At 43.8% G+C, this 21,867-nt stretch overlaps 4 protein-coding genes and 2 non-coding genes across 6 annotated transcripts; 3 read left to right on the top strand and 3 right to left on the bottom strand.

Annotated features, from left to right (window-relative positions):
* Nucleotides 1–3,034: 3,034 nt before the first annotated feature.
* Nucleotides 3,035–3,820, top strand: CLUP02_15385 (uncharacterized protein; the record flags this gene model as incomplete). Its single annotated transcript, XM_049294309.1, has 2 exons — nt 3,035–3,279; nt 3,361–3,820. Coding segments are annotated over 2 exons (705 nt in total), but the record flags the coding sequence as incomplete, so codon positions are not given.
* Nucleotides 3,821–4,141: 321 nt separating this feature from the next.
* CLUP02_tRNA271 lies at nt 4,142–4,229 on the bottom strand. Its single transcript has one exon. It is a non-coding gene; the product is annotated as a tRNA-Cys (tRNA).
* A 395-nt stretch (nt 4,230–4,624) lies between these two features.
* On the top strand, nt 4,625–4,712 carry CLUP02_tRNA282. The gene has a single exon. It is a non-coding gene; the product is annotated as a tRNA-Lys (tRNA).
* A 506-nt stretch (nt 4,713–5,218) lies between these two features.
* On the bottom strand, nt 5,219–9,463 carry CLUP02_15384 (MATE efflux family protein; the record flags this gene model as incomplete). Its single annotated transcript, XM_049294308.1, has 3 exons — nt 5,219–7,511; nt 7,704–7,822; nt 8,042–9,463. 3 exons carry the CDS (start codon nt 9,461–9,463, stop codon nt 5,219–5,221), a joined length of 3,834 nt encoding a protein of 1,277 aa, XP_049151454.1.
* A 906-nt stretch (nt 9,464–10,369) lies between these two features.
* On the bottom strand, nt 10,370–11,306 carry CLUP02_15383 (uncharacterized protein; the record flags this gene model as incomplete). The annotated part of the gene is made up of 2 exons (XM_049294307.1): nt 10,370–10,901; nt 10,960–11,306. 2 exons carry the CDS (start codon nt 11,304–11,306, stop codon nt 10,370–10,372), a joined length of 879 nt encoding a protein of 292 aa, XP_049151453.1.
* An 8,813-nt stretch (nt 11,307–20,119) lies between these two features.
* On the top strand, nt 20,120–21,781 carry CLUP02_15382 (uncharacterized protein; the record flags this gene model as incomplete). Its single annotated transcript, XM_049294306.1, has 3 exons — nt 20,120–20,301; nt 20,365–20,936; nt 20,991–21,781. The coding sequence occupies 3 exons, from the start codon at nt 20,120–20,122 to the stop codon at nt 21,779–21,781; spliced, it is 1,545 nt and encodes a 514-aa protein (XP_049151452.1).
* Nucleotides 21,782–21,867: the final 86 nt, after the last annotated feature.

Below are 21,867 nucleotides of genomic sequence, written 5' to 3'. Positions count from 1 at the left end.
GCTTAGAAGACTATACTAGAGATTTAGGTACCCGTCGGTTACGAGGCTATATAACCTCTTAAAGTAATTAGGTAATAATAATATCGAGATAGGGGCGCTAGAGTAGTTAATAAAAGTATATTATTAATACTAAATAAATACGTAGAACCTACGCAGATTTAAGTTTAAATTACGTAATAAGCTTAACTTTAACTAGGAAATAGTTATTAATATTTTCTATTTAAATAGTCGGCTAGTACTATATATAATCGACGTAGCTATATCTTTTTAAGTAGGGCAATTCCTCTAGGATCTATAAGTAAAGATAGTATAAGTAGCCCTATAAAAAAGCTAGATCGATATATACTAAGGACCGCTAGACGGTATTAGAACCGACGCTAGTACTAGCTTTAAGTTAATAGAATTTAAGGATAATACGACGGCCTACGGTATATAACTAAAAGTCGTACCCGTTAAAGCGCACTATAGTATTAGAAAAGTAAAAAGGGCATACCGGTAGTTAAAAAGGGCGTTTAGAATTATTAAAAAAGAAAATCCGGATTTTATTAACGACGAATACCTCTAAATAATACTTAAATACTATAACGATACTATAGGGCCTAACGGACTTATACTAACGCTATTAGTATTTAGAGTATATTTAAGAACGACCTTAGCCTCGTTACCGTTATTAGGCATAAGCTAACGAGCCCGAGTAGTTAAAAAAGTAATACGGGCACTGCGCGAGGTAAGTATAAAAAAGTAAGTTAACGAAGTAATTATTATACGTAATAGGCCCGATATAGGGGATAATTTAAATATATTACTAAATTTAGATATACGAGTATAGTACGAAATTACCTAATAGTAGGCTAGGCTATATAAGTTAATTTCCGTTAACGAGCGCTCTTATATAGTTATAAGATATCGTAACTAGCTACTTAAAGTATTAATTATAGTAATTAGACCGTACTATATAGATCTTAACGAGGTAATTTCTAACTTATAAAAAGAAGAAGAGCTAGGGGAAACTATATAACCCGCAATAGAGGTATAAGAAATTATCCTTAATAAAATCGTCGTAGTAGTACTAATAGACGACGAGGAAGAGGATATTACTAAAAGGGTACTAATACTATTAGCAAGACGTTATAGAAGACTATAATAGTAAGCCCTAACGCGGTAATTTATTATTAATAACGAGGTAATTAATACCTTTTATATAGTAAAAAAGAAAGCCGATTTCGAGCTAGTAGTTAAACTACGTAAAGAAGGCGTAATTATAACTATTAAAAAGCTATATAAAGGATTAGATCTTATCGAAGTAAATACTCTTCGCAATCGAGGGGTCTATCGATTTATCCTATACGACCTAAAAAAATATATAAACCTCCGCATATTTAAATAACGAATAGTTCGTAAGATTAAAAAGAAAAGAATACCCTAACTATATAAGAAATCTAAATACGTAATTTAGGGGTACGGCGACGTTAAAAAGGCGACGCTACTTATATAATCGCCCACTATATAGCACTATAGCTAACGATTAATAATAGTACTAATAGTATCGCTACGGAAAAAGGGATATAAGATTTAGAGCCGTGATATTACCTAGGCCTATACCTAATCGGCCATAGGGCTTATAAAGAGAATCCTAGCCTATCTACCGAAGGAAATAGCTAATAAGTACTTAGAAGGCACGATTATTAAAGTACTTAAGCTATTATATAGGCTCGTAGAATCGGGCACTTATTAATAAGCTACTTACTACGATTTTTATATTAATTAATTATTAATAATTACCTCTACGTATAACCCGTACTTACTAGTTATAGAGCACGAAGGCGACTAATTTAGGATCGTTAGAATATAAACCGATAATATATTAAGCCTATCCGATATTAACTTTATAAAAAAAGAAAATAAGGAGCTTTAAAAAGCGGGCTTCGTAACGAAGCTAAAAGAGGTCTTTATAATAAATACCCCCTTAGTATTTAATAATAAGATTCTTATAATCGAAGGGGAAACCGTCGTTTTTTAATAAAAGGGGTAGGATAAGAAGATTAACTTCGTTAATCTAAACGTAACTAACGTTAAAAAGTAATATAAGGCTAAGCTTGCGCGAGGGGTATATATTATAAGTATTTATTAGCCTAAGGTAACTTTTAACTACGCTAAAGTAGTATAGGCTATAAATTTAACTAAACGAGACGTCGAGGTACTTAATAAGCGGCTTAAGTAATAGTAAATAAATCTCGATCGAGGTCTCGTTTATTACCTAATCGACCTTATAACGAGTAAGCTCTACGTCTTCGTCGATAGGTTATTTACGAATAATAACGACCTTACTTCGTAATTAGGGTATATTATTATCCTAGTTAACGAGAGTATAAGTAAGAGCGAATTTACTATATACGGTAATATAATTTATTACTCGTTAACTAAAAGTAAGTAGGTAATAAAAAGTATATTAGCGTTAGAGGTCTATAATATAGTTAATAATATTAACTTCTCTTACGCAATTTTAACGACGCTAAGGAAGATTACTAATTAAATTAGCTTTCTACCTATTTTAATAGTTATTTATATAGATTCCTATTTACTATACGAATACCTCGTTAAATTAGGAACGACGAAGGAAAAGAGGCTTATAATCGATATTATAGCCCTTAAGTAATTATATAAAAGGCGCGAGATACTCGAGATCCGTTAAATTAATAATAAAAATAACCTCATAGACGCTTTTATAAAAGTAGTACTAAATAAGGGATTAGAGTAATTCGTAAATAGTAAAAAAGTTATTATATAAATAGAGGGATAGGTTATATAAAAAGAGTAGAGAAAAGGGGGAAAAAGAGACGACTTAGTAAACGGGCCCGAGGTTAAATTATACTTCTAACTATAGTAGTTAAATTAATAAAAAAAAGAGAAAGTTAGTATCGGATTAGAAGTCTAATTTAACCGCGGTATATAGCCAACTATATAGGGGCTAATTAAGGGCCCTATTTATAATTATTATAGCTAGCCTAACCTACGGTTAGAACCTCCTTTTTATACCTACTACGCAGATATTTATATAGTTCAATTAATCTCTTCGTTAACTACGGTTCGAACCAACTACCCTATAATAGGGATACTAACACATTTATTGAGCGGCGTCTTTGCCGACCCGACGCTGACCTTCGACGCCGGGACGACCACGTCTATTGCGTCGGAGATTAACCCCACGTTTGAGTTGAGGGCGGATTTGTTCATGTCTGCGATGGAGCCTTCGGAGACTGTGATCGCGTGTTGTCCGAGGTAAGCTCAGCACCCTTTTGAAGTTAGCTCTCCTTCTCGAAAGCTAGGAAAGGTCTGATGATGTGTTCTTCTTTTTCTTAGTGGGTATACCGCGGGACTATATGGGAACTGCTACTCTTCGACCGCCAGAGAGGTTTACACTGCGTCTACAGGTTGCAAGTTGTACAATGTAAACGATGTGGAAGTGGTAGACCGCACGTTCACTTTCCACGGGAGAGTCGTTACAGGCAGCTCCATATCGATCAAGGGCTCGGTCGTTTCGTTGCAACCGAACACAGTGACTATTGAGGCAAAGGACAGCACGAGTTACGTTGGCGCGTTGGTCACGCCTGGGATCACGCTTGTGAATAAGGGTCTTTCTGAGGCTGCAGTTCAGACCTCGGCTGCTGGTTCTGGAGAGAGTTCGTCCACGGGCCTGACTGAGACGCCCAGTTCTGGAGTTTCTTCTAAGGCCGCTGGTTCGTCTATGGTTAATGGCGTTATGATGGCTGTTTGGGGAGTTGCGGTAATGGCGGGTGCCGCTCTCATGGTGCCTCTTTGATATTGACAAATCCGCCGATCACACAAATACTCCCTTTTTCATGAACCTGCATACATTACATTACATACTTGCATCGAAGTACAATTATGAAGACTGATTCCGCCTCATCCATCCCCGCTCTACGAAGTAATTCTAGTCGAGAGGTCCGGCCGAGTCATTTACATAATCGGTGGACCCTCCTAGCTCAACTCTAAGTGGACAGCCCCAAAATGCACACGAAGCGAGTCCCATCCCTTTGCGGAGACACACACAACAAAAACGTAGCAAACTCTCTCACTTCTGCTCACCGTTAATCTGCAGCAAATGACAAAAGGGAATCCAAGGGCCGACCGCGATTCGAACGCGGGGCCTAGAGATAGTTGCAGCTGAGGAACTGCAATCTCTCGCTCTACCACTGAGCTATCGATCCAAGTGGTTATTGCTGATGTCTGTGGCTCGTAGTTGGATTCATGGATGCTAATCTTCTGCAAGCTTCTGCAAGGGAGGATTTCCAACCCACAAACAATCGAGCTAACAACTTGCCACTTTCGCCGTGTTCCGAGCAACAAGATTGGTTGACAAAAACTATGCTGACGTCTCATAGAGTCATTGACAATAACAACAATAGCAACGAAATTACTCACACCCAAACTCTGGTGTCACCTGGAAAGACGAGTCAACAGCAGAACGAACAAAGACACCGGCTCCTCGGCTGACGGACTTGACCGGGACGAACATGGACCCATTGGAGGGGCTGCTCCACCAGTCTACAGCAAACAATACCTAAGCCCCAATCCGAGCGGGAATCGTCATCCAACAGCGGTTGCTTTCGTAGCTCAATTTGGTCAGAGCGTCCGACTTTTACGAGTAAAAGATCATCGGAAGGCTGTGGGTTCGAGTCCCACCGATCGCGTCTCTTCTTTTGCATTTTGAGATACTTCACCTCTCGCTTGCAGTGTCCTCCCTTTTGGTTTTGTGACTGTCCGGCAGTTGGCAGTAGGTACTGGCAGCTACTAGCAGATGGATGGAGAGGGGCTTGGTCAGGCTCTGCATGTGCATCGAATTGTAACTGTGTGCCTAGTGTCAAGTGCTCAAAGGCATTACGGAAACGTCAATCATCAACACTTGAGATAAGTTAAGCGAATTCAGATGCCTATCAATGTTTGCATTGTTGCGTGCTTCCTATCACTTGCATCAGAGAGCCGGACATGTCAGTTCATGGCCGGGCCGTGCCCCACTTCCGACGACCTTCGACTACCAGCATATCTAGCATTTTTAGAAGTCGTCCTACTTTCTTTCCATGAAGGAAAAAATCATCGAGGTTGTCTTGTCATTCTTTGGAAATTGGTATTGATTTATGCCGACCTTGGCATAACAAAAAGTCCCCCCAGCAGCTAAAAAAAAGCCATCCATTCTGCATCAGACTAGGGTCAAGTCACGCGGCACGACTCCCAAGAACATGCCGCGAGTCTCCGATACTGCAAACGTCCCAATCCGCTCGAATGCACCCTCATTCCGCAGCGATTCTCGCAGGACCAAGCCAACTTGCAGGTGGTTTTCAGTATGTGCACAGGTACAAGACTGGTTGATTGGGCACTCCCGGTCATGCCCAACTGGCGTCACGACGCCTAGCAGCATAATGTAACATTTGAACCCATCACTGGCTTGGAACGAACCGCGAAGCCTCGCGCAATCCGGCAGAAACCGGAAGATCATGTGAGAATTGCGATCCAAGGGACCACCGTCGTAACAGCTAAACAGATGTGGGATTAGGGGTCTTCTGCCTATCGGTGGCACGGCAGTGATCGGTCGAATCGCCGCTTTGGCTTTTATGCGGTAGTTGGTGGCTAGCAGACTATCGTCGGATCCGGGCAACTCGTCGTAGAACATTCCCACGGAGCCGAATAACATACTGCGATAGACCAAGTCGAATGTGTTGCCTGGCGATAGCTGTGAGGCTCCTCCAAATGTAGTTCCCTTGCTCAGAACCATGGATGCCCAGGACCATGACGGGATGCGACTGGTGTGATGTCGATATGCGTCTGTGATAGATGGGGAATCTTGGTCAAGCTGGTTCGGTTGCGCCCTCTCAGGCGGCAGGGTGGTCCATAGAAGGTCACGCGACAGCTCTTCAGGTGTGTCTACTGCGATGCCGGCGAAGTAGGATCTTCCATTGAGACGAAGGATTTGTCGAAAGAGGCCGGCGACAACTGCCAGCTTCTCTTCAGGGCTGGCCGGCGTGAGGGCTTTGTAAAGTTTGAGCACAAAGTCGGGAGACCCGACGGTGCCTCCCGACACGGCCCCGCCCGAAATCCAGGTGTGTTTCTGCAGGATGTTCACTATGACCTTTCGTCCTTGTCCAAAGCACGGGCTATCGCACTCGCATCTGGGCCGTTCAAGGCAGTCCCACACTAGCTCTGACTTGTGCAGATAGAGCACCCTGCGAGACAGCAAAAGGCGTTGGAAAGCAGGGCCATGCTGGAGGAGTTCATGGTGTTCTTCAGAGACATTTGATTTTTCGTCATCATCCACGGGCCGCAACAAGGTCTTGTTGGCGAATGCCGCGTCATGCCAAAGCATACTCTGCCGAGCATAAATGTAGTGTGGGCGGCCAAATCTACTGACTTGAATGGCAACGGATCTACCCGCGTTTTCGACGCCGGCTATGCTGTTCTGTCGTTTGGGGCCGAAATTGCTCAGCCTGAGATCTTTAACGCTTGTCAAGGCGATAGTGAGGTATGACCGTCCAAAGATGATATCCTCTCGAGCCAAGTGCCAGTTTACGTCTTCTTCGATGTCTTGAATGACACAGAATTCCTGGACCCAAGCATACCGGAAACCCAATTCACTAGCGACCGTCATGGTCTCTTGCAGGGCCACAGGTATTTGCCACCACTGCAAAGACTTTTGGCGCTGGTCGAAGTTTTCCGAGGTTGTCAGCGATGAAGGAGCCGGTAACGGTCCGGCGTAGCCGTGGATGACGGTGATGTAGGGACCGGAGACTGAACAAGATTCGACCAGTTTGATACCGTTCCGCGGGCTTTTTCCAAGATCCAGGAATCGCCGAGGAGCAAGACCGGGCTCAGACGGGTACATCCTCGTGCCACATGCCTTGTGTGTTGCATTGCATTCATCGACCCATCCACGGATCGTCTTCTGCCGATGCTTAAGGTGTAGTTTGAGAGGAATCTCATTAGAGACTCCGATAGACTTCCACGGCAGCGGCTTGCCTTCGAACGCGTCAATATCCATCCTGAAAGCCCTCTGAAGGTTCATCACTTTCTCACCTGGTTTCGTGAACAAATCGACTAGGCCCTTCACGACAATGACATTGTTCGTGGAGTCCCGATATTTGACAGATGATTGGATAGAGATAGTCTCAAACAGGTAAATGACGGCGTATGAATCATCAAGCATTAGACTCTTCTTGGGAACGTTGACATTATTGCCCCAAAAGATAGCAACTTTGATGGCGTAGCATATTTGGCATCCCTTCTTACCGGCCTTAACAATGCTCCTGAGATCGCAGAAAAGATCCATGTAGTCGACAGATCCAGGCATATGCGCCTTGTCGAGATCGTAGCAGACCGTACAAGGCGGCCGCTCCTGGGCAGCATCGGGATGGGCTTGGGCCCCGGTGCCGGGCATCGTGTACTTATTCTCAACGTCGATGGACCGCCATTTAGTGGCGATGCGAGATTGGCTGGGCAGCCTTGAACGGCGGCAGTGGTCAAAAGACTTCGATATTGATTAGAAGTCCTGGGTAACTTTGTTGTCGGAATTGGGCAAGCCAGCAGGTTGCTGTTTGAGGTTGTGCTTTCAGGTTGTAGATAGTTGCAGACGTGAAGGTGCAAGTCGTCCATTCAACATGCCGACGGTTGGATGTGAAGACTGTGCATCGCACTGTTCTAATGGAGCCTCGCTGACATAAGGCAAAGGCCCACTGAAAAGGGGCTGAGGTGGTCCCCGCCAGGTGGTCTCTCCTTCACGCGACTCCGTCTCATCACCACCATATGTCAAATGCTGTCATGCTGCATACGTCAGCGAAATAGTGTTCTTTAGCGGCGCACTCAATAGGGAACTAGGGATAACGGTGCGGCCAAGATGAAGTTTCCTTACAGTTGGGGGACCGATGTATCGTGAAAATGATAAAGTCTAATCAACTTGTCTATGGTATTTGTATGCTAGTCCGCTTTTTGTTGAATTGGAATGAATCCATTACATGCCTTCTCTATCTCTCACACTTTCGACACAGTCTTGCCATCGGATCACCTTCATGTAAATGCACTCGATAATGGCGATGACAACCATGCCGCCACCAAGGCCTATCCAGGCACCATCCAACTCTAGGCCTGGTGATCCCAGCTCGAGCCAGACCGCGAGCGGCACTGCAGCCAGATAGTTCACGGCAAATACGACAAAAGCCGCGACCGCCTGCCGGCCGAGACCCCGCAGCACGCCGTTGCATCCGCTGATGATGGAGTCGATGAGCTGGAAAGCCGCAACCGCAAGCATGGAGTCGGACGTGAGCCTTTGGACCTCGGCGTCCTCAGAGAATACAAGGGCGAGCTGGTGGCGGAATAGGAAGATTAGAATGGCGTCCAGGATACCGACGACGGTAAAGACGATGGCGTATACGGTTGTGGCTCGCCGAGCGGTCGCTACGAGCCCGCCGCCGATCAAGTGACCGATGCGGGTGCTGATGGCAACCGAGATGGAGAAGGGGATGTGCCACATGACGACGGAGATGGTCGTCAAGATAGTTTGTGCGGCAAGATGCTCGGTGCTCAGGTAGGATGTGCTGAGCGTCAAGATTTCAAAGGCAGCCCACTCGCCCAGGTTGACAGCCGATCCGGCGATGGAGAGTCGCACCGGCACGCTCCACTCAGTGAAGGCCTTGCGAGAGAATCCACCCCAGCACTGGTGCGACCACTGGCCCCAGACGACGATGTAGATGAGCAGAAGGACGGGACGCAGGTCGTTAGCCAGAGCCTGGCCCAGGGCAGCGCCTTCCAGACCCATGTTCAGCTTGAAAGCGAACAGCCAACTTAGAAGGGCGTTGATGGGGGCGCAGATAATGAGGACGACCATGGCGCTTTTGAAATCGCCCTGGGCCTGGAGGAACCTCTTGAGGGCTTCGAAGGCGGCGTAGCCGGGCATGCCGATCAAACTGACACGGAGGAACGTGCCGGCCTTGACGGCCAGGTGGTGCTGCTTGACGAATAGGGAGAGAACCGATGGCGAAAAGACCCAGAAGAGCCCAATGGGGACGGTAGCGAGGGCCATGAGAATGAGCATGCGTTGAACATGTAGGCCAACGGCGGTAAGGCGACCAGAGCCGTGGGCCTGGGCGCAGAGGGTGTCCAGGGCGGTAGCCATGCCCTCGTAGATAGCTAGGCCGATGATGTTCATGGTCGTCAGACCAATGCTGGCGGCGGCGAGGTCATCGGCGCTGAGGTGGCCAGCCACGAATGTTGTGATGACGGTGAACGAGTATTGTAGCAGATAGGTGGCGATGAGCGGTAATGAGTACCGACAGAGGAGCCATGCTTCCGACAGCCAACCACCGCTACCCGCCGGTTCAATGTCCGGCTTGTGATGCGGCTGATCCGACAGCAGCGGCGTGGTCTCGCCGGTGCGGTCGTCTCGGTCGCGGGGGTCCATGGCGGGGGGGACGGCTCTACTTTCGGTCGCAGAACGAGGGTGTGAGATGACACGGGAAGGGTAGGGCGGAAAAAAGGTGAGGTGGCAGGTGTTGGGTTTTCAATTAAGTCTTCAAGGTAGCAGCCAGGGGCCCAGCTGAGGATTTTAGGTTCCCGTAAGGTTTGCTTTGATTAGCCCAAAGCTGAGGTGCATCAGAGGGAGTCTGTGTGTTCTTCCAGGATGGTTGTCTGCCTTTGTCTTCCTTTTCCTTTACTTTCTCCGTCTGGATTGGGTGGTGTCAAACGCGTCTTGGGATCGGGCCGTTCTGCACCGCGAATGCGAGGGATAATAAGGGATGGAAATGGGAAGGACAAGGTCAGGAACACAGCCCTGCCAGCGTACACAACTGTCCGTGCGACTGCAACAAGAAGAGAAAGTTTTCACGCCGGCAATGCATTCCGATTCCCGTCGACTCCGGATACTATACGTACTCCAAGCGGATCAATCTAGTGGATACATCTCCACTACTCCGGATCCCCGAACCCGCAGCACTATGTAGGATCGCGCCACCTCGGGTTACTGGTGTGAGATCTCATTCGTCCACTCGCTCTCATCGAAAGTTCCCGTGCTCGTGTACGCGAATGAATTAGAACGATTTGTCGCGGATCTTCAGCGTCTTGCAGGTCATATTTGACTCATCCAATTGGATTTGTACAGGCAGGACCAGAGAGTTGTGAGATTTTGTCTTGCCAAGCTCACTCATGGCTGATTCTATCTCCAAATCTAGTGAGATGAGTCACAAATGCTATTTCTCTCCGAAGACTATCCGAATACACAGAGCTGTGATTCGAAACCGAGATGATTTCCCCCAAGAGCTCAATTAACATAGTTCTTGTAACTTATGCAAATAAATCAGATGATCTCAATTTACAATCGCAAGTCAGCCTCAGCAGACTTCATGGACCCCTCTTGTGAGCTCGATCTCCGCCTCTCATCAGAAGACGCCCCAAACTCTCCATCTTCAGTCAATTTCCTCACACTCTCACTGCGACCGAAAGCTACTTTCTCTACATAACCGTGGACCCTGCAACCGACCGACCACTCGGGTACTCTAGCCAAACCAGCCCTCGCGATCCTCGAATCTCCTGCGCCGCTCGCCAGATGAGACCCCGGTCTCGTGTTGGACCCGCTGCCGATCGGCCAAGTCGTTGGTTGAAGCCTACCGCCGTCTTTGCCTGACGAGGACAAATGGTAAGGTGCCTGAATGGCGGCCACGGAGGTGGACCCGAGGAGGCTGTCGATGACTCCCTTCAGACTTGGGATGCATGCTGTGAGGATTGACATGCCTAGTGAGACTTGTAACCATATGATGTGATGTACAGCGTTCCATGTCGTGTCAGTGTAGTCTGTTACCATGATATGTGTGTGAATCAGTCTCGGAATCGTGATTATAGGAATGCTGTGCGAAAGATTTGTCAACTGATACATCGCTGAATTGAAATATCGGAGCAACTTACATGATGCGCGTGGTGAAAAGGGCAACAACCATTGCCTTTCTCTTCAACGCAGTCTGCACTTTCCACATCATAGCGACGGGAAGCATACATAGACAAACATCCGTAAAGATGTCCATCACGCCGTTGTAGAGGAAAATACCCTCTCGGCCTGGGCACTTCTTACCAGCAGTGGTAAGCCACGGCTGCGGTAGGGAGCATTGAAAGGCCGTCATCGTTATTCCAGAGATGCCCCAAGCAGCGATGGCACCGAAGAGTACTTTTTTTGCAAGATTCAGTCGTCCGTGATTACTGATGGAGTGAATGAGGAGGCATAGTGTCGGATTGGAAGTCCAATTCGACCGCGGCATACAGCCGACTACGCAGGGGCCAATTAGGGGCCCTATTTACGATTATCGTAGCCAGCCTAACCTACGGTTAGAACCTCCTTTTTATACCTACTACGTAGATATTTATATAGTTTAATTAATCTTTTTATTAATTACGGTTTAAACTAATTACCCTATAATAGGGATACTAATAGCTATACTTAGCTAGTTTATTAATATAATCCTCGCTAAAAGGATTTAGTTAAGCCTCCTCCTCGTGGTTTTACTATTTCCTTAATGGGGTTATAGAGTGTTTAAACTTTGTAATTAATAAGCACCTTGAGCTACATTGAGCTACGAAAGGGGGGGGGGGGGGGGCAGGACAGGCCCATGGTAATTGTGTGGGCAATTCATCATCGATCCAACAGCCCGGCGTTCTGATCAGAATCCGGAGTAGTTTGCGAAGATCTACACAGCAGCTCCGTGCCATGTATCGAGCAAATCAACCAAAACAGAATCTAAAGTAGGGTTGCTCGGCTCAAGCATGCTAGTGTGTGAACTCCGTCGTGTCTTCAATGAGTTAATCATACATGTGCACTTGCTAAGAACAGGTAATACATGTGCTTGGGAATCCCACATGACGGAGCCTTCTCTTTCGTGCGTAAGAAGGGTGACAGACTGCCTACCAAATCTTTGAGATTATTATATAGTTCGAGTCCTTCCGTCGGGTTCTCAAAAAACCCTCTCTGTGTGTGCGCGTGGTGAAATTTCCACTCTGGTTCTGTTACGTGTTCCAAGGATGGAAGCGAAGTTTGCCTGTGGGCCAACATCTAATGTGACGAGAAGTTTCGTGGTACATATGATATGGAGTCAAAAGACCAAATGTGTTAGTATCCCTATTACAGGGTAGTTAGTTCGAACCGTAGTTAACGAAGAGATTAATTAAACTATCTAGATATCTACGTAAGTATAAAAAGGAGGTTCTAACTATAGGTTAGGCTAGTTACGATAATCGTAAATAGGGCCCCTAATTGGCCCCTGCGTAGTCGGCTATATACCGTAGTTAAATTAGACTTCTAATTTAATACTAACTTTCTCTTTTTTTTATTAATTTAACCGCTACGGTTAGAGGTATAATTCGACCTCGGGCCCGTTTATTAAGTCGTCTCCTTTTCCCCCTTTTCTCTATTCTTTTTATATAACCTATCCCTCTATTTATATAGTAACTTTTCCGCTACTTACGAATTACTCTAATCCCTTATTTAGTACTACTTTTATAAAAGCGTCTGCGAGGTTATTTTTATTATTAATCTAACGGATCTTAAGTATCTCGCGCCTTTTGTACGATTACCTAAGGGCTATAATATCGATTATAAGCCTCTTTTCCTTTATCGTTCCTAATTTAACGAGGCATTCGTATAGCGAGTAAGAATCGGTATAAATAACCGTTAGAATAAGTAAAAAGCTAATTCGATTAGTAATTTTCTTTAGCGTCGTTAAAATTGCGTAAGAGAGGTTAACGCTATTAACTATACTATAAACCTCTAACGCTAGTATACTTCTCGTTACCCGCTTATTTTTAGTTAACGAGTAATAGATTATATTACTATATATAGTAAATTCGCTCTTATTTATACTCTCGTTAGTTAGGATAATAATATACCCTAATTACGAAGTAAGGTCGTTATTATTCGTAAATAACCTATTAACGAAGACGTAGAGCTTACTAGTCGTAAGGTCGATTAGGTAGTAAACGAGACCTCGATCGAGATTCGTTTATTACTACTTAAGCTACTTATTAAGTACCTCGACGTCTTATTTAGTTAGATTTATAGCCTGTGCTACCCTAGCGTAGTTAAAAGTTACCTTAAGCTAATAAATACTTATAATATATACCCCTCGCATAAGCTTAGCCTTATACTACTTCTTAATATCGGTTACGTTCGGGTCGACGAGGTTAATCTTCTTACCCTACCCCTTTTACTAAAAGACGACGGTTTCCCCTTCGATTATAAGAATCCCGCTATTAAATACTAAGGGGGTATTTATTATAAGGACCTCTTTTAGCTTCGCTACGAAGCCCGCTTTTTAAAGCTCCTTATCCTCTTTCTTTATAAAGTTAATATTAGATAGGCTTAATATATCGTTGGTTTATATTCTAACGATCCTAAATTAGTCGCCTTCGTACTCCGTAACTAGTAAGTACGGGTTATACGTAGAGGTAATTATTAATAGTTAATTAATATAAAAATCGTAGTAAGTAGCCTACTAATAGGTGCCCGATTCTACGAGCCTATATAGTAGCTTAAGTATTTTAATAATCGTACTTTTTAAGTACTTACTAGCTATTTCTTTCGGTAGATAGGCTAGGATTTTCCTTATAAGCCCTGTGGCCGATTAAGTATATACCTAGGTAATATCACGGCTCTAAATCTCGTATCCCCTTTTCCGCAATAATATTATTAGTACTATTATTAATCGTTAGCTATAGCGCTATATAGTAAGTAATTATATAAGTAGCGTTACCTTTTTAACGTCGCTATACCCCTAAATTACGTATCTAGACTTCTCGTACGGTTAGGGTATTCCTTTTTGTTTAATTTTACGAACTATTTGCGATTTAAATATGCGGAGGTTTGTATACTTTTCTAGATCGTAGAGGATAAATTAATAGACCCCTCGATCGCGCAAAGTATCTACTTCGATAAGATCTAATCCTTTATACGGCTTTCTAATAGTTATAATTATACCTTCCTTACGTAGTTTAACTACTAGCTCGAAATCGGCTTTCTCTTTTACTATATAAAAGGTATTAATTACCTCGTTACTAATAATAAATTGCCGCGTTAGTACTTACTATCGTAGTCTCCCGCGACGTATTAGTGCCCTTTCGGCAATTTCCTTTTCCTCGTCGTCTATTAGTACTACTATGACGATTTCGTTAAGGATAATTTCTTATACCTTTGCCGCGGGTTATATAGCTTCCCCTAGCTCTTCTTCTTTTTATAAGCTAAAAATCACCTCGATAGGATCTATATAATATGGTCTAACTACCGTAATTAATACCTTAAGTAGCTAGTCGCGATCTCTCGTAACTACGTAAGAACGCTCGTTAACGGAAATTAATTTATATAGCCTAGCCTATTATTAAGTAATTTCGTGCTATACTCGTATATCCGAATTTAGGGACATATCTAAATTAACCCCTATGTCGGGCCTATTACGTATAGTAATTGCCTTATTAATTTACTTTCTTATACTTACCTCGCGCAGTGCCTATATTACTTTTTTAACTACTTAAGCTCGCTAGCTTACGTCTAGCGACGGTAGCGAGGCTAAGGTCGTTTTTAAATATGCTCTAAATACTAAAAGCGTCGGTATAAGCCCGTTAGGCCCTATAGTATCGTTATAGTATTTAAGTACTATCTAGAGGCATTCGTCGTCGTTAGAATCGGGATTTTTTTTTTTAATAATTTTAAACGCTCTTTTTAATTACTAGTGCGCCCTTTCTACTTTTCTAATACTATAGTACGCTTCGACGGGCACGACTTTTAACTATATACTATAGGCCGTCGCATTTTTTTTAAATTTTATTAACTTAAAACTAGTATTAACGTCGGTTCTAATACCGTCTAGCGGTCCCTAGTATATATTAATCCAGCTTTTTTATAGAGCTACCCATACTATTTTTACTTATAGATCCCGCAGGAATTGCCCTACTTAGAATAATATAGCCTCGTCGATTATATATAGGACCGGTCGACTATTTAAGTAAAAGATATTAATAACGATCTCCTAATTAAAATTAAGTTTATTACGTAATTTAAATTTAAATCTACGTGGGCTCTGCGCATTTATTTAGTATTAATAGTATACTTTCGTTAACTACTCTAGCGCCCCTATTTCGATATTATTATTACCTAAATACTTTAGGAGGTTATATAGCCTCGCGACCGACGAGTAGCTAAATCTCTAGTATAGTTATCTAAGCTCACTTTCCGTTAGGTAATTAATCGACTTCGTGTCGTTAGTAAGCTTTATAAACGCGTACCCCTATTATCGTTCGACTATTTCGAAGTACTTATAGCTAAAGATTTTGTTCTTCGTATTATCGAATATAATACCTAGTCGATCTATATTTTTTAAATATAAGAGAAATAGGGTATTAACGGGTAGGATATAGAAAGTTATCGTTCCGAAGTACGTCTCTACTTCTCCCGTACCTAGGGCGACGATTTCTTTACCTAGGCCGAAGCTAATCCTCGTAATACTTATTATCGACGTATTAAGCGTTACTAGCGCGATTTTCTATAGCGCCTAGAATTGCCCTTTTCCTCTTATTAACTATTACGATACCCTAGTATTTAGGATAATCCTATAGAAATTATTTAGGCCGTACCTTTCGTTCGCGTAGAATGCTTATACGAGCTTAGTATTTAAGTAATCTAAGTAGTATAAAAAGGACCCCTCTAGCTACCCCTAGAATTACTTAGTACCTTATCTCTTTTCTTTAGATATTAAGAGAGTAGAATTCTGCGCTATTAGATTCGTCCTTTTGCTTACCTCCGTATCCGTTGTCTAAGGGACCTTTTTTTACTATTTATAAATAAAAGCCTGCTTATTAAGGGCTTCTACTACCTTTTATTCGTTTAGCCTCGTATATCCTCCCGAGGCTAACGGGGCGAAGAAAGAGTAGTTAATATTATTAACTTCGTTATAATCTAATTCGTTAGTATAGGAGGTAAGATCTTCCTTATCTTCCGAATCTCTTATAGGGTGCGGGTATTTTAGGCTACTAAATTAGCTACTTTCGCTAGGTTCCGTGCCCCCGGATCTACCCTTATATATAACGAGGAATTAGTTAAATCGATAAGGGCTAGTTTTACTATCTACTACCCTCGATTTTCTATATTATTCGTACGATTTAGTACGCTCTTTTTTAGAATAATTACTTAACTAATATCTATCCTTTTTATAAATAAAACACTACTTCTTCCGTTACCCTGCTCGCGAGTTAAATCTCTACCTATTTAATAAATCTAGGATTCCCTACTAGCGATTGCCGTACTTAGCTTCCTTTCCTTTCCTATTATACGTTCGGTTAACCTAATGCTATTAGTAAGGGCCGTCGTACGCCTAGAGGTAGGTTTAGTATAGTATTCTCGCCTTAATATTAAAGCTAGATCTTAGCCTCGAGCAGAGCGTCTTATAGTCTTTAAGTACTTAATATAGAGTTATTTTCGCTTCTAAAACGCGCTAAACTACGGTATAAAGATATCCGACTTTCTACTCGTTAGTCCCCTTATTTAGCTAGGTTTTTATTAGCTTATTAATTTAATTAATAAGCTCTTCGAGGATTTCTACTCGCCATTTGCCCTCTATTATCCTAGCTATAGATGCGAAAGAAATCGCTCGTAGCTTAAATAAGAGCTCTAGGTTCTTATTATAGGTCTCGAAGTAGCTTCGGATTGCGTTAATTATACTAAGAAAGTCGTTTCGATCGAGATTACGCACTACTTTATAATAGTAATTAGAGGCTTTGCCTATAAATATAATATTAACTACTAAATAGTATTAGTGTTCCCTAATTCCGACTTTTTCGTAGTAATCGTAAAACATCGTTAGGGTTTCTTATAAGACCTTATACTTCCCCCTAGAATATAATTTCTCTTTTAAGAAGATCTTTTTAAGGTCTATAAACTACTTCGTATTCGTCGCTAGATTTTCGGTATCTATATGCGATCCCTGCGTCGCTACGTACTATTAGTAACTTCGGGTAGTCTACCTCCTTTCTTACTAGCCGATTAGTACCGAATTTCGTATTAGTAGCGGCGACGAGCTATAGATCGAAATAGGCAGAATTATCGATTATCGTACTTCTAGTACTATATTTTACCTCTATATATCCTTTTGTAACGATAGATTACCGTTAGTAATTATAAGAAGGAAATCTAGGTCGTTTACCCTTTTTCTAAATTCGTTAAAGCGATTATACGCCCTATCGACTTATACCTAGGTCTATATTACGAATTCCTCCTCCGTAATCGTCGCTACTAGGATTTCGTAAGGTTCTCGCGATTATAATTACGCTAATAGTACCCCTCGCCTATAAAAAAATCTATTAACCGCTTTCGTAATTCCTAGGCTTACGCTTACGAACTATTCGTCTAGCTAATAGCTAAGGTCGTCTGCGATCTTATAAAATAGGGGTTACCCCTATAGCCCCTTTTTCTCGTAAACCTTAGTTAAATAGATTAATACCGCGTTAATTTACTCGCTATTAAGCTAATCCGCAATTCTATATATCTACGTCCCCTAATAGTCCGGGTTAATATTTACCTACTTATAAGGGATAGGGATTCTATCTAAGATCGGGTTTTACCCTCTCCTTCTTTACCTTAATTCGCTAAGGGTCGTGCCCTAGCTTATACTTATATTAGTAGTTACTAGCGTGTTTAACTTTAATAGGGATATATTTAATCCGCGCACTAGCCGTAGTAAATCCGTGCTTTTACTACCCGACGAATTTATTAAGGTCTAGGAGATTCCCGCTTCCTCTTACCGTCTCGCTACTACTCTCGTTTCTACCCTCTTTAGTAATTACTACTACCTTTCTAAATCGCTAGCTATCGTACTTATTAAGATCCTCCTTTTCGTTTAGTATAAAAAGGTAGGTTTTAGTAGTTCCTTTTTTTAATAGTAGCAGTAGACGTTTATATTACCGTAGGACGATATAATAATTAGTCTCGGGATCTTTACTAGTTACCGATTTCCGCTTTTCTATATACTTCTAGCCTCTTAAGCCTCGTGCTCTCCGTAATCTCTAAATCCCCTCCTCCCTCGTTAGACCGTCCCCTATACTATATTCCTAAGTAATACTTAGGGGGTAGTTAAGGGAGCTACGGGGAGGTTATTTAGATTGCGGGCTTGAGGTCGTACCCGTGAGATCCTAGTAGTAGTAGACTTTTTTTATATACCGTAGATCTCTTAGCTTAATAACTCCTATACGCTTCTTATTATACTAACTAAGAATATTTACGTTTAGAGATCCCTTTTTTTAATTGCGCGGTGCTCTTTTATATTATACTATCGAGCTCGCCCGTCGCGCTAATTAACTAGGCGGGTAGTCGCTACGTAAGTATTTCTTTTTACCGATTTAACTAGTTAATTTCTAATTGCGGGCCGGCTGCGGAAAAGTTATTTAATAAAAAGGCTACTTAAGGTAACGGTAAAAAACTAGTTACTCAAGCGGTTCCGTTAATTAACGTCGTTTAACGTAGTAGACGTCGACCTCTCGTAAGTAATAAAGGGCTACGATTACTTAATTCCGTACGGTATTCGAGAATTGCCCCCTTTTTCGTTTACTTCCGTAAGGTTAATTAGTACGAATCTCCTATCCCGTACGGTATTAAGAAGTCGTCTCTTTTATATAGTAAGATACCTTACCGATCTACGATAGTAGAATTTAATTACTAATTAGTATTAATATCCCTATTATAAAGTAGTTAGTTCGAACCGTAGTTAACGAAGAGATTAATTAAACTATCTAGATATCTATATAGGTATAAAAAGGAGGTTCTAACCGTAGGTTAGGCTAGCTACGATAATCGTAAATAGGGCCCCTAATTGGCCCCTGCGCAGTCGGCTGTATGCCGCGGTCGAATTGGACTTCCAATCCGACAAAATGAGATGTCGAGCAGTTAAATTGAACTCATCTTGAGTCTGGTCCTTAAGATCAACATGGCAGGCTTCGTTGGGACTGTTGGAAACATCACACTTCATGTGTCCGTATCCAGACTCTAGTGCGTACTTTTTGAAATGGCACGTAAAGTAGTAAGCTTCCGCGCGTAACCTGGCAAAGTTTGCTCTCCAACTTGATTATGCCCAATTAGTATTCACTGCGTTCATTGGCTCGGACACATGCCTCTCAGAAGACAGCAGTCCCTAAACCCCAGCCACATGCAAGCATCCAGACCATCGTTGTGAGATCGATCAATGAGTCGGATTACATTCTCTGCAGAGGAGCTCAGACATCCGGACCAGATTCACCTAGGATCGGAGTCAGAATATTTGCAGGTACCTTGGATATCGATTCCCTCACCCTGAGTCGCGCTGGGAGATCGCACGGAGAAGTGACGAATACATGGGCGCAAAGCAGCGTAACCCTGGTACCCGGGTATTCTTCAGCCCACGACTAACGAAGTGATGACCACAACGGAATCTGACCGGCAGAGACAATATGTGATCGATCCAACTGCAAAGTTTGGAGGGTCCGGTGATGCCAAGTAGCTCCGGGAACGGTACGGGTAGAGTCCGTGTGGTCGAACCCCTCCCGGCATGCAGGAACCCCGGCTCGAACCCACCGCGGAGGCCACCTGTTGGTCGGTAATAGTTCCCATCGAGGAAGCAGTGTTTGCTTCAACATGCATATTCAGCGGAACCTAGTCCGAATCTTTGATTAAATCTCGTTGGTACTGATTTCCAACCGCCAACCGTAGCTGCATCAAAGGAGATGATCCGGATACTCCCTTCGCCAATCATTCCCTACGTTCAGAGTCGCCCATCCATCTGCAAGCTTACTGCGGCTACTGGGGTCATTGTCTCGCATCTCTCTCGTCTGTGGCTACACCTGCTGATATTTATGTGCATATGGTGCAGCATTTGGCCAAGGCTGTGGAGGTGCTGCCCGGCTCTTTTAATCTTCCCCAACTCGACTCCTTGAAGAGACTCTTACATGTGCCGCGGATCGAAAGCATATCATTCATCCCCATTTTACATCAAGGAAACTCAGAACGCTTTCTTGTTGTTGACTTCCCTTCTATTACTGCCTCAATTGGTCTCTCGAGCATCTCGTCATGGCTCCCGCAGAAGCAATCGAGCTGCTGCCCGCCGCCAAAAACGCCAGTCAGATTGACGCAAACGAGTCAAAACATGGATCCGAAGTCTACAACCAGACGCGAACGCGGAGAGTGTTCTCCTTCTCCCAGCTCTTCGCATTTTCGTTGACCTACATGGCCTTATGGGAAGGCATGTGCACGTAAGTATACTGTCGATCCGCTCTAAAGATTCATGGCCGTGCTTGGTCTGACTCCATCCCAAGAAACATGTACTTTGCACTCTACAACGGCGGACCCCAAACATTCATTTTCAGCTTCGTCATCGTGTTTTGCGGAGCCATCGCACAAGCCGCTTCGTTGGGCGAGATGGCCTCGATTCAACCCGTCGCCGGTGCCCAGTACCACTGGACGTTCCACCTCGCCCCCGCACGCGTCAAGCGCTTCGCAACCTGGATCCAGGGTTGGTCGACGTGGTTTGGTTATGTGTCGCTCCTTGCTGGCATTGCGAACGTCACCATCATTCTCTTGGAGTCTATGATTGAGCTGAATCACCCCAACTATGTGCCGGGAGGTTGGCACACCTCGGTGCTCGTCATCGCTATGTGCGTTATTCAGGGTTTGATGAACACGTACTGCTTTAGAGTGATCCCGTGGGTTGAGCTTGTGGCTGGAGTTCTTCATGTCTGCTTGTTCGTCGTCTTTGTCGTGGTTTTGGCCGTGATGGGGACTCGACACTCGAGCAGCTTCTTCTTGGAAACCAACATTGCGTCTGGATGGACGGATAACTTCATTGCTTGGAATCTCGGCATGTTGACTTGTGTTTGGAGTTTCACCGGTATGAGCCAATCTTCCAGAGATAATCCAACGTTTTGACTAACAATCTGTCTAGGGTTCGACAGTGCCATTCACATGAGCGAGGAAACCCGAAAGGCCAAGTCTGCGGTCCCTCGTGCCATGTTCTGGTCCATCTTTATGAACGGATGCCTTGGATTCATCATGGTCTGCGTCATTCTCGTCTCAATGGGCTCAATCGACGACGCCCTCAACTCGGCTAGTCCAATTCTCACCATTCTTCTCAGCATTACCGGCTCCAAGGGCGCCACGACGGCCATGATCACCGGCCTCTTCGTCGTCTCGTTTAGCGTCAACTTGGCCAACATCGCATCCGTATCCCGTCTCACTTGGGCCTGGTCCAGGGACGGAGGCATGCCTGCTTATCTGGCATACGTCCACCCAAAGCACCGCGTACCGATTCGCGCCATTATCGTCACAGTGTTCATTGTTTGTGCTCTTTGTCTTCTCAACATTGGAAGTTCGAGTTACGTTGCTTTCGGCGCTATCACTTCCCTCTCATCCATGGCTCTCTACCTCAGCTATGCGATCGCAATCAGCAGCATGTTGTACGCTCGCTTCTCTTCCAAAGGAGGTGTTGAACTAGGAGAGTGGAACCTTGGTCGGTTCGGTCTTTATATCAACTCGTTTGCCTTGGTCTACACCCTTTATGTCATTGTATTCCTACCTTTCCCTTCGACGATTCCTGTAACTGCAGAGAACATGAATTATTGCGGACCAGTCATGGTCTTCGTCCTGCTGGTTGCAGTAGGTCTATGGTTCATCAAAGGGAAGAGATGGACTGGGCCAAATCTTACAATTTTGGATCTGGTCATGGACAAGTCTTGATGAGAACAAGCAGCCAGTCTCAAGTTATTCCAAATACGTAATATGTACAAGGAGTTGAAGTTTAGTGAGAGCAACGTCTAGGTACC

Source organism: Colletotrichum lupini, chromosome 8 (assembly GCF_023278565.1).
Source record: "Colletotrichum lupini chromosome 8, complete sequence".
In the NCBI taxonomy this organism is placed as follows: Eukaryota; Fungi; Ascomycota; class Sordariomycetes; order Glomerellales; family Glomerellaceae; genus Colletotrichum; species Colletotrichum lupini.
The sequence above is the reverse complement of the archived record's forward strand: the minus strand, read 5'-3'. Positions and strand labels throughout refer to the sequence as shown.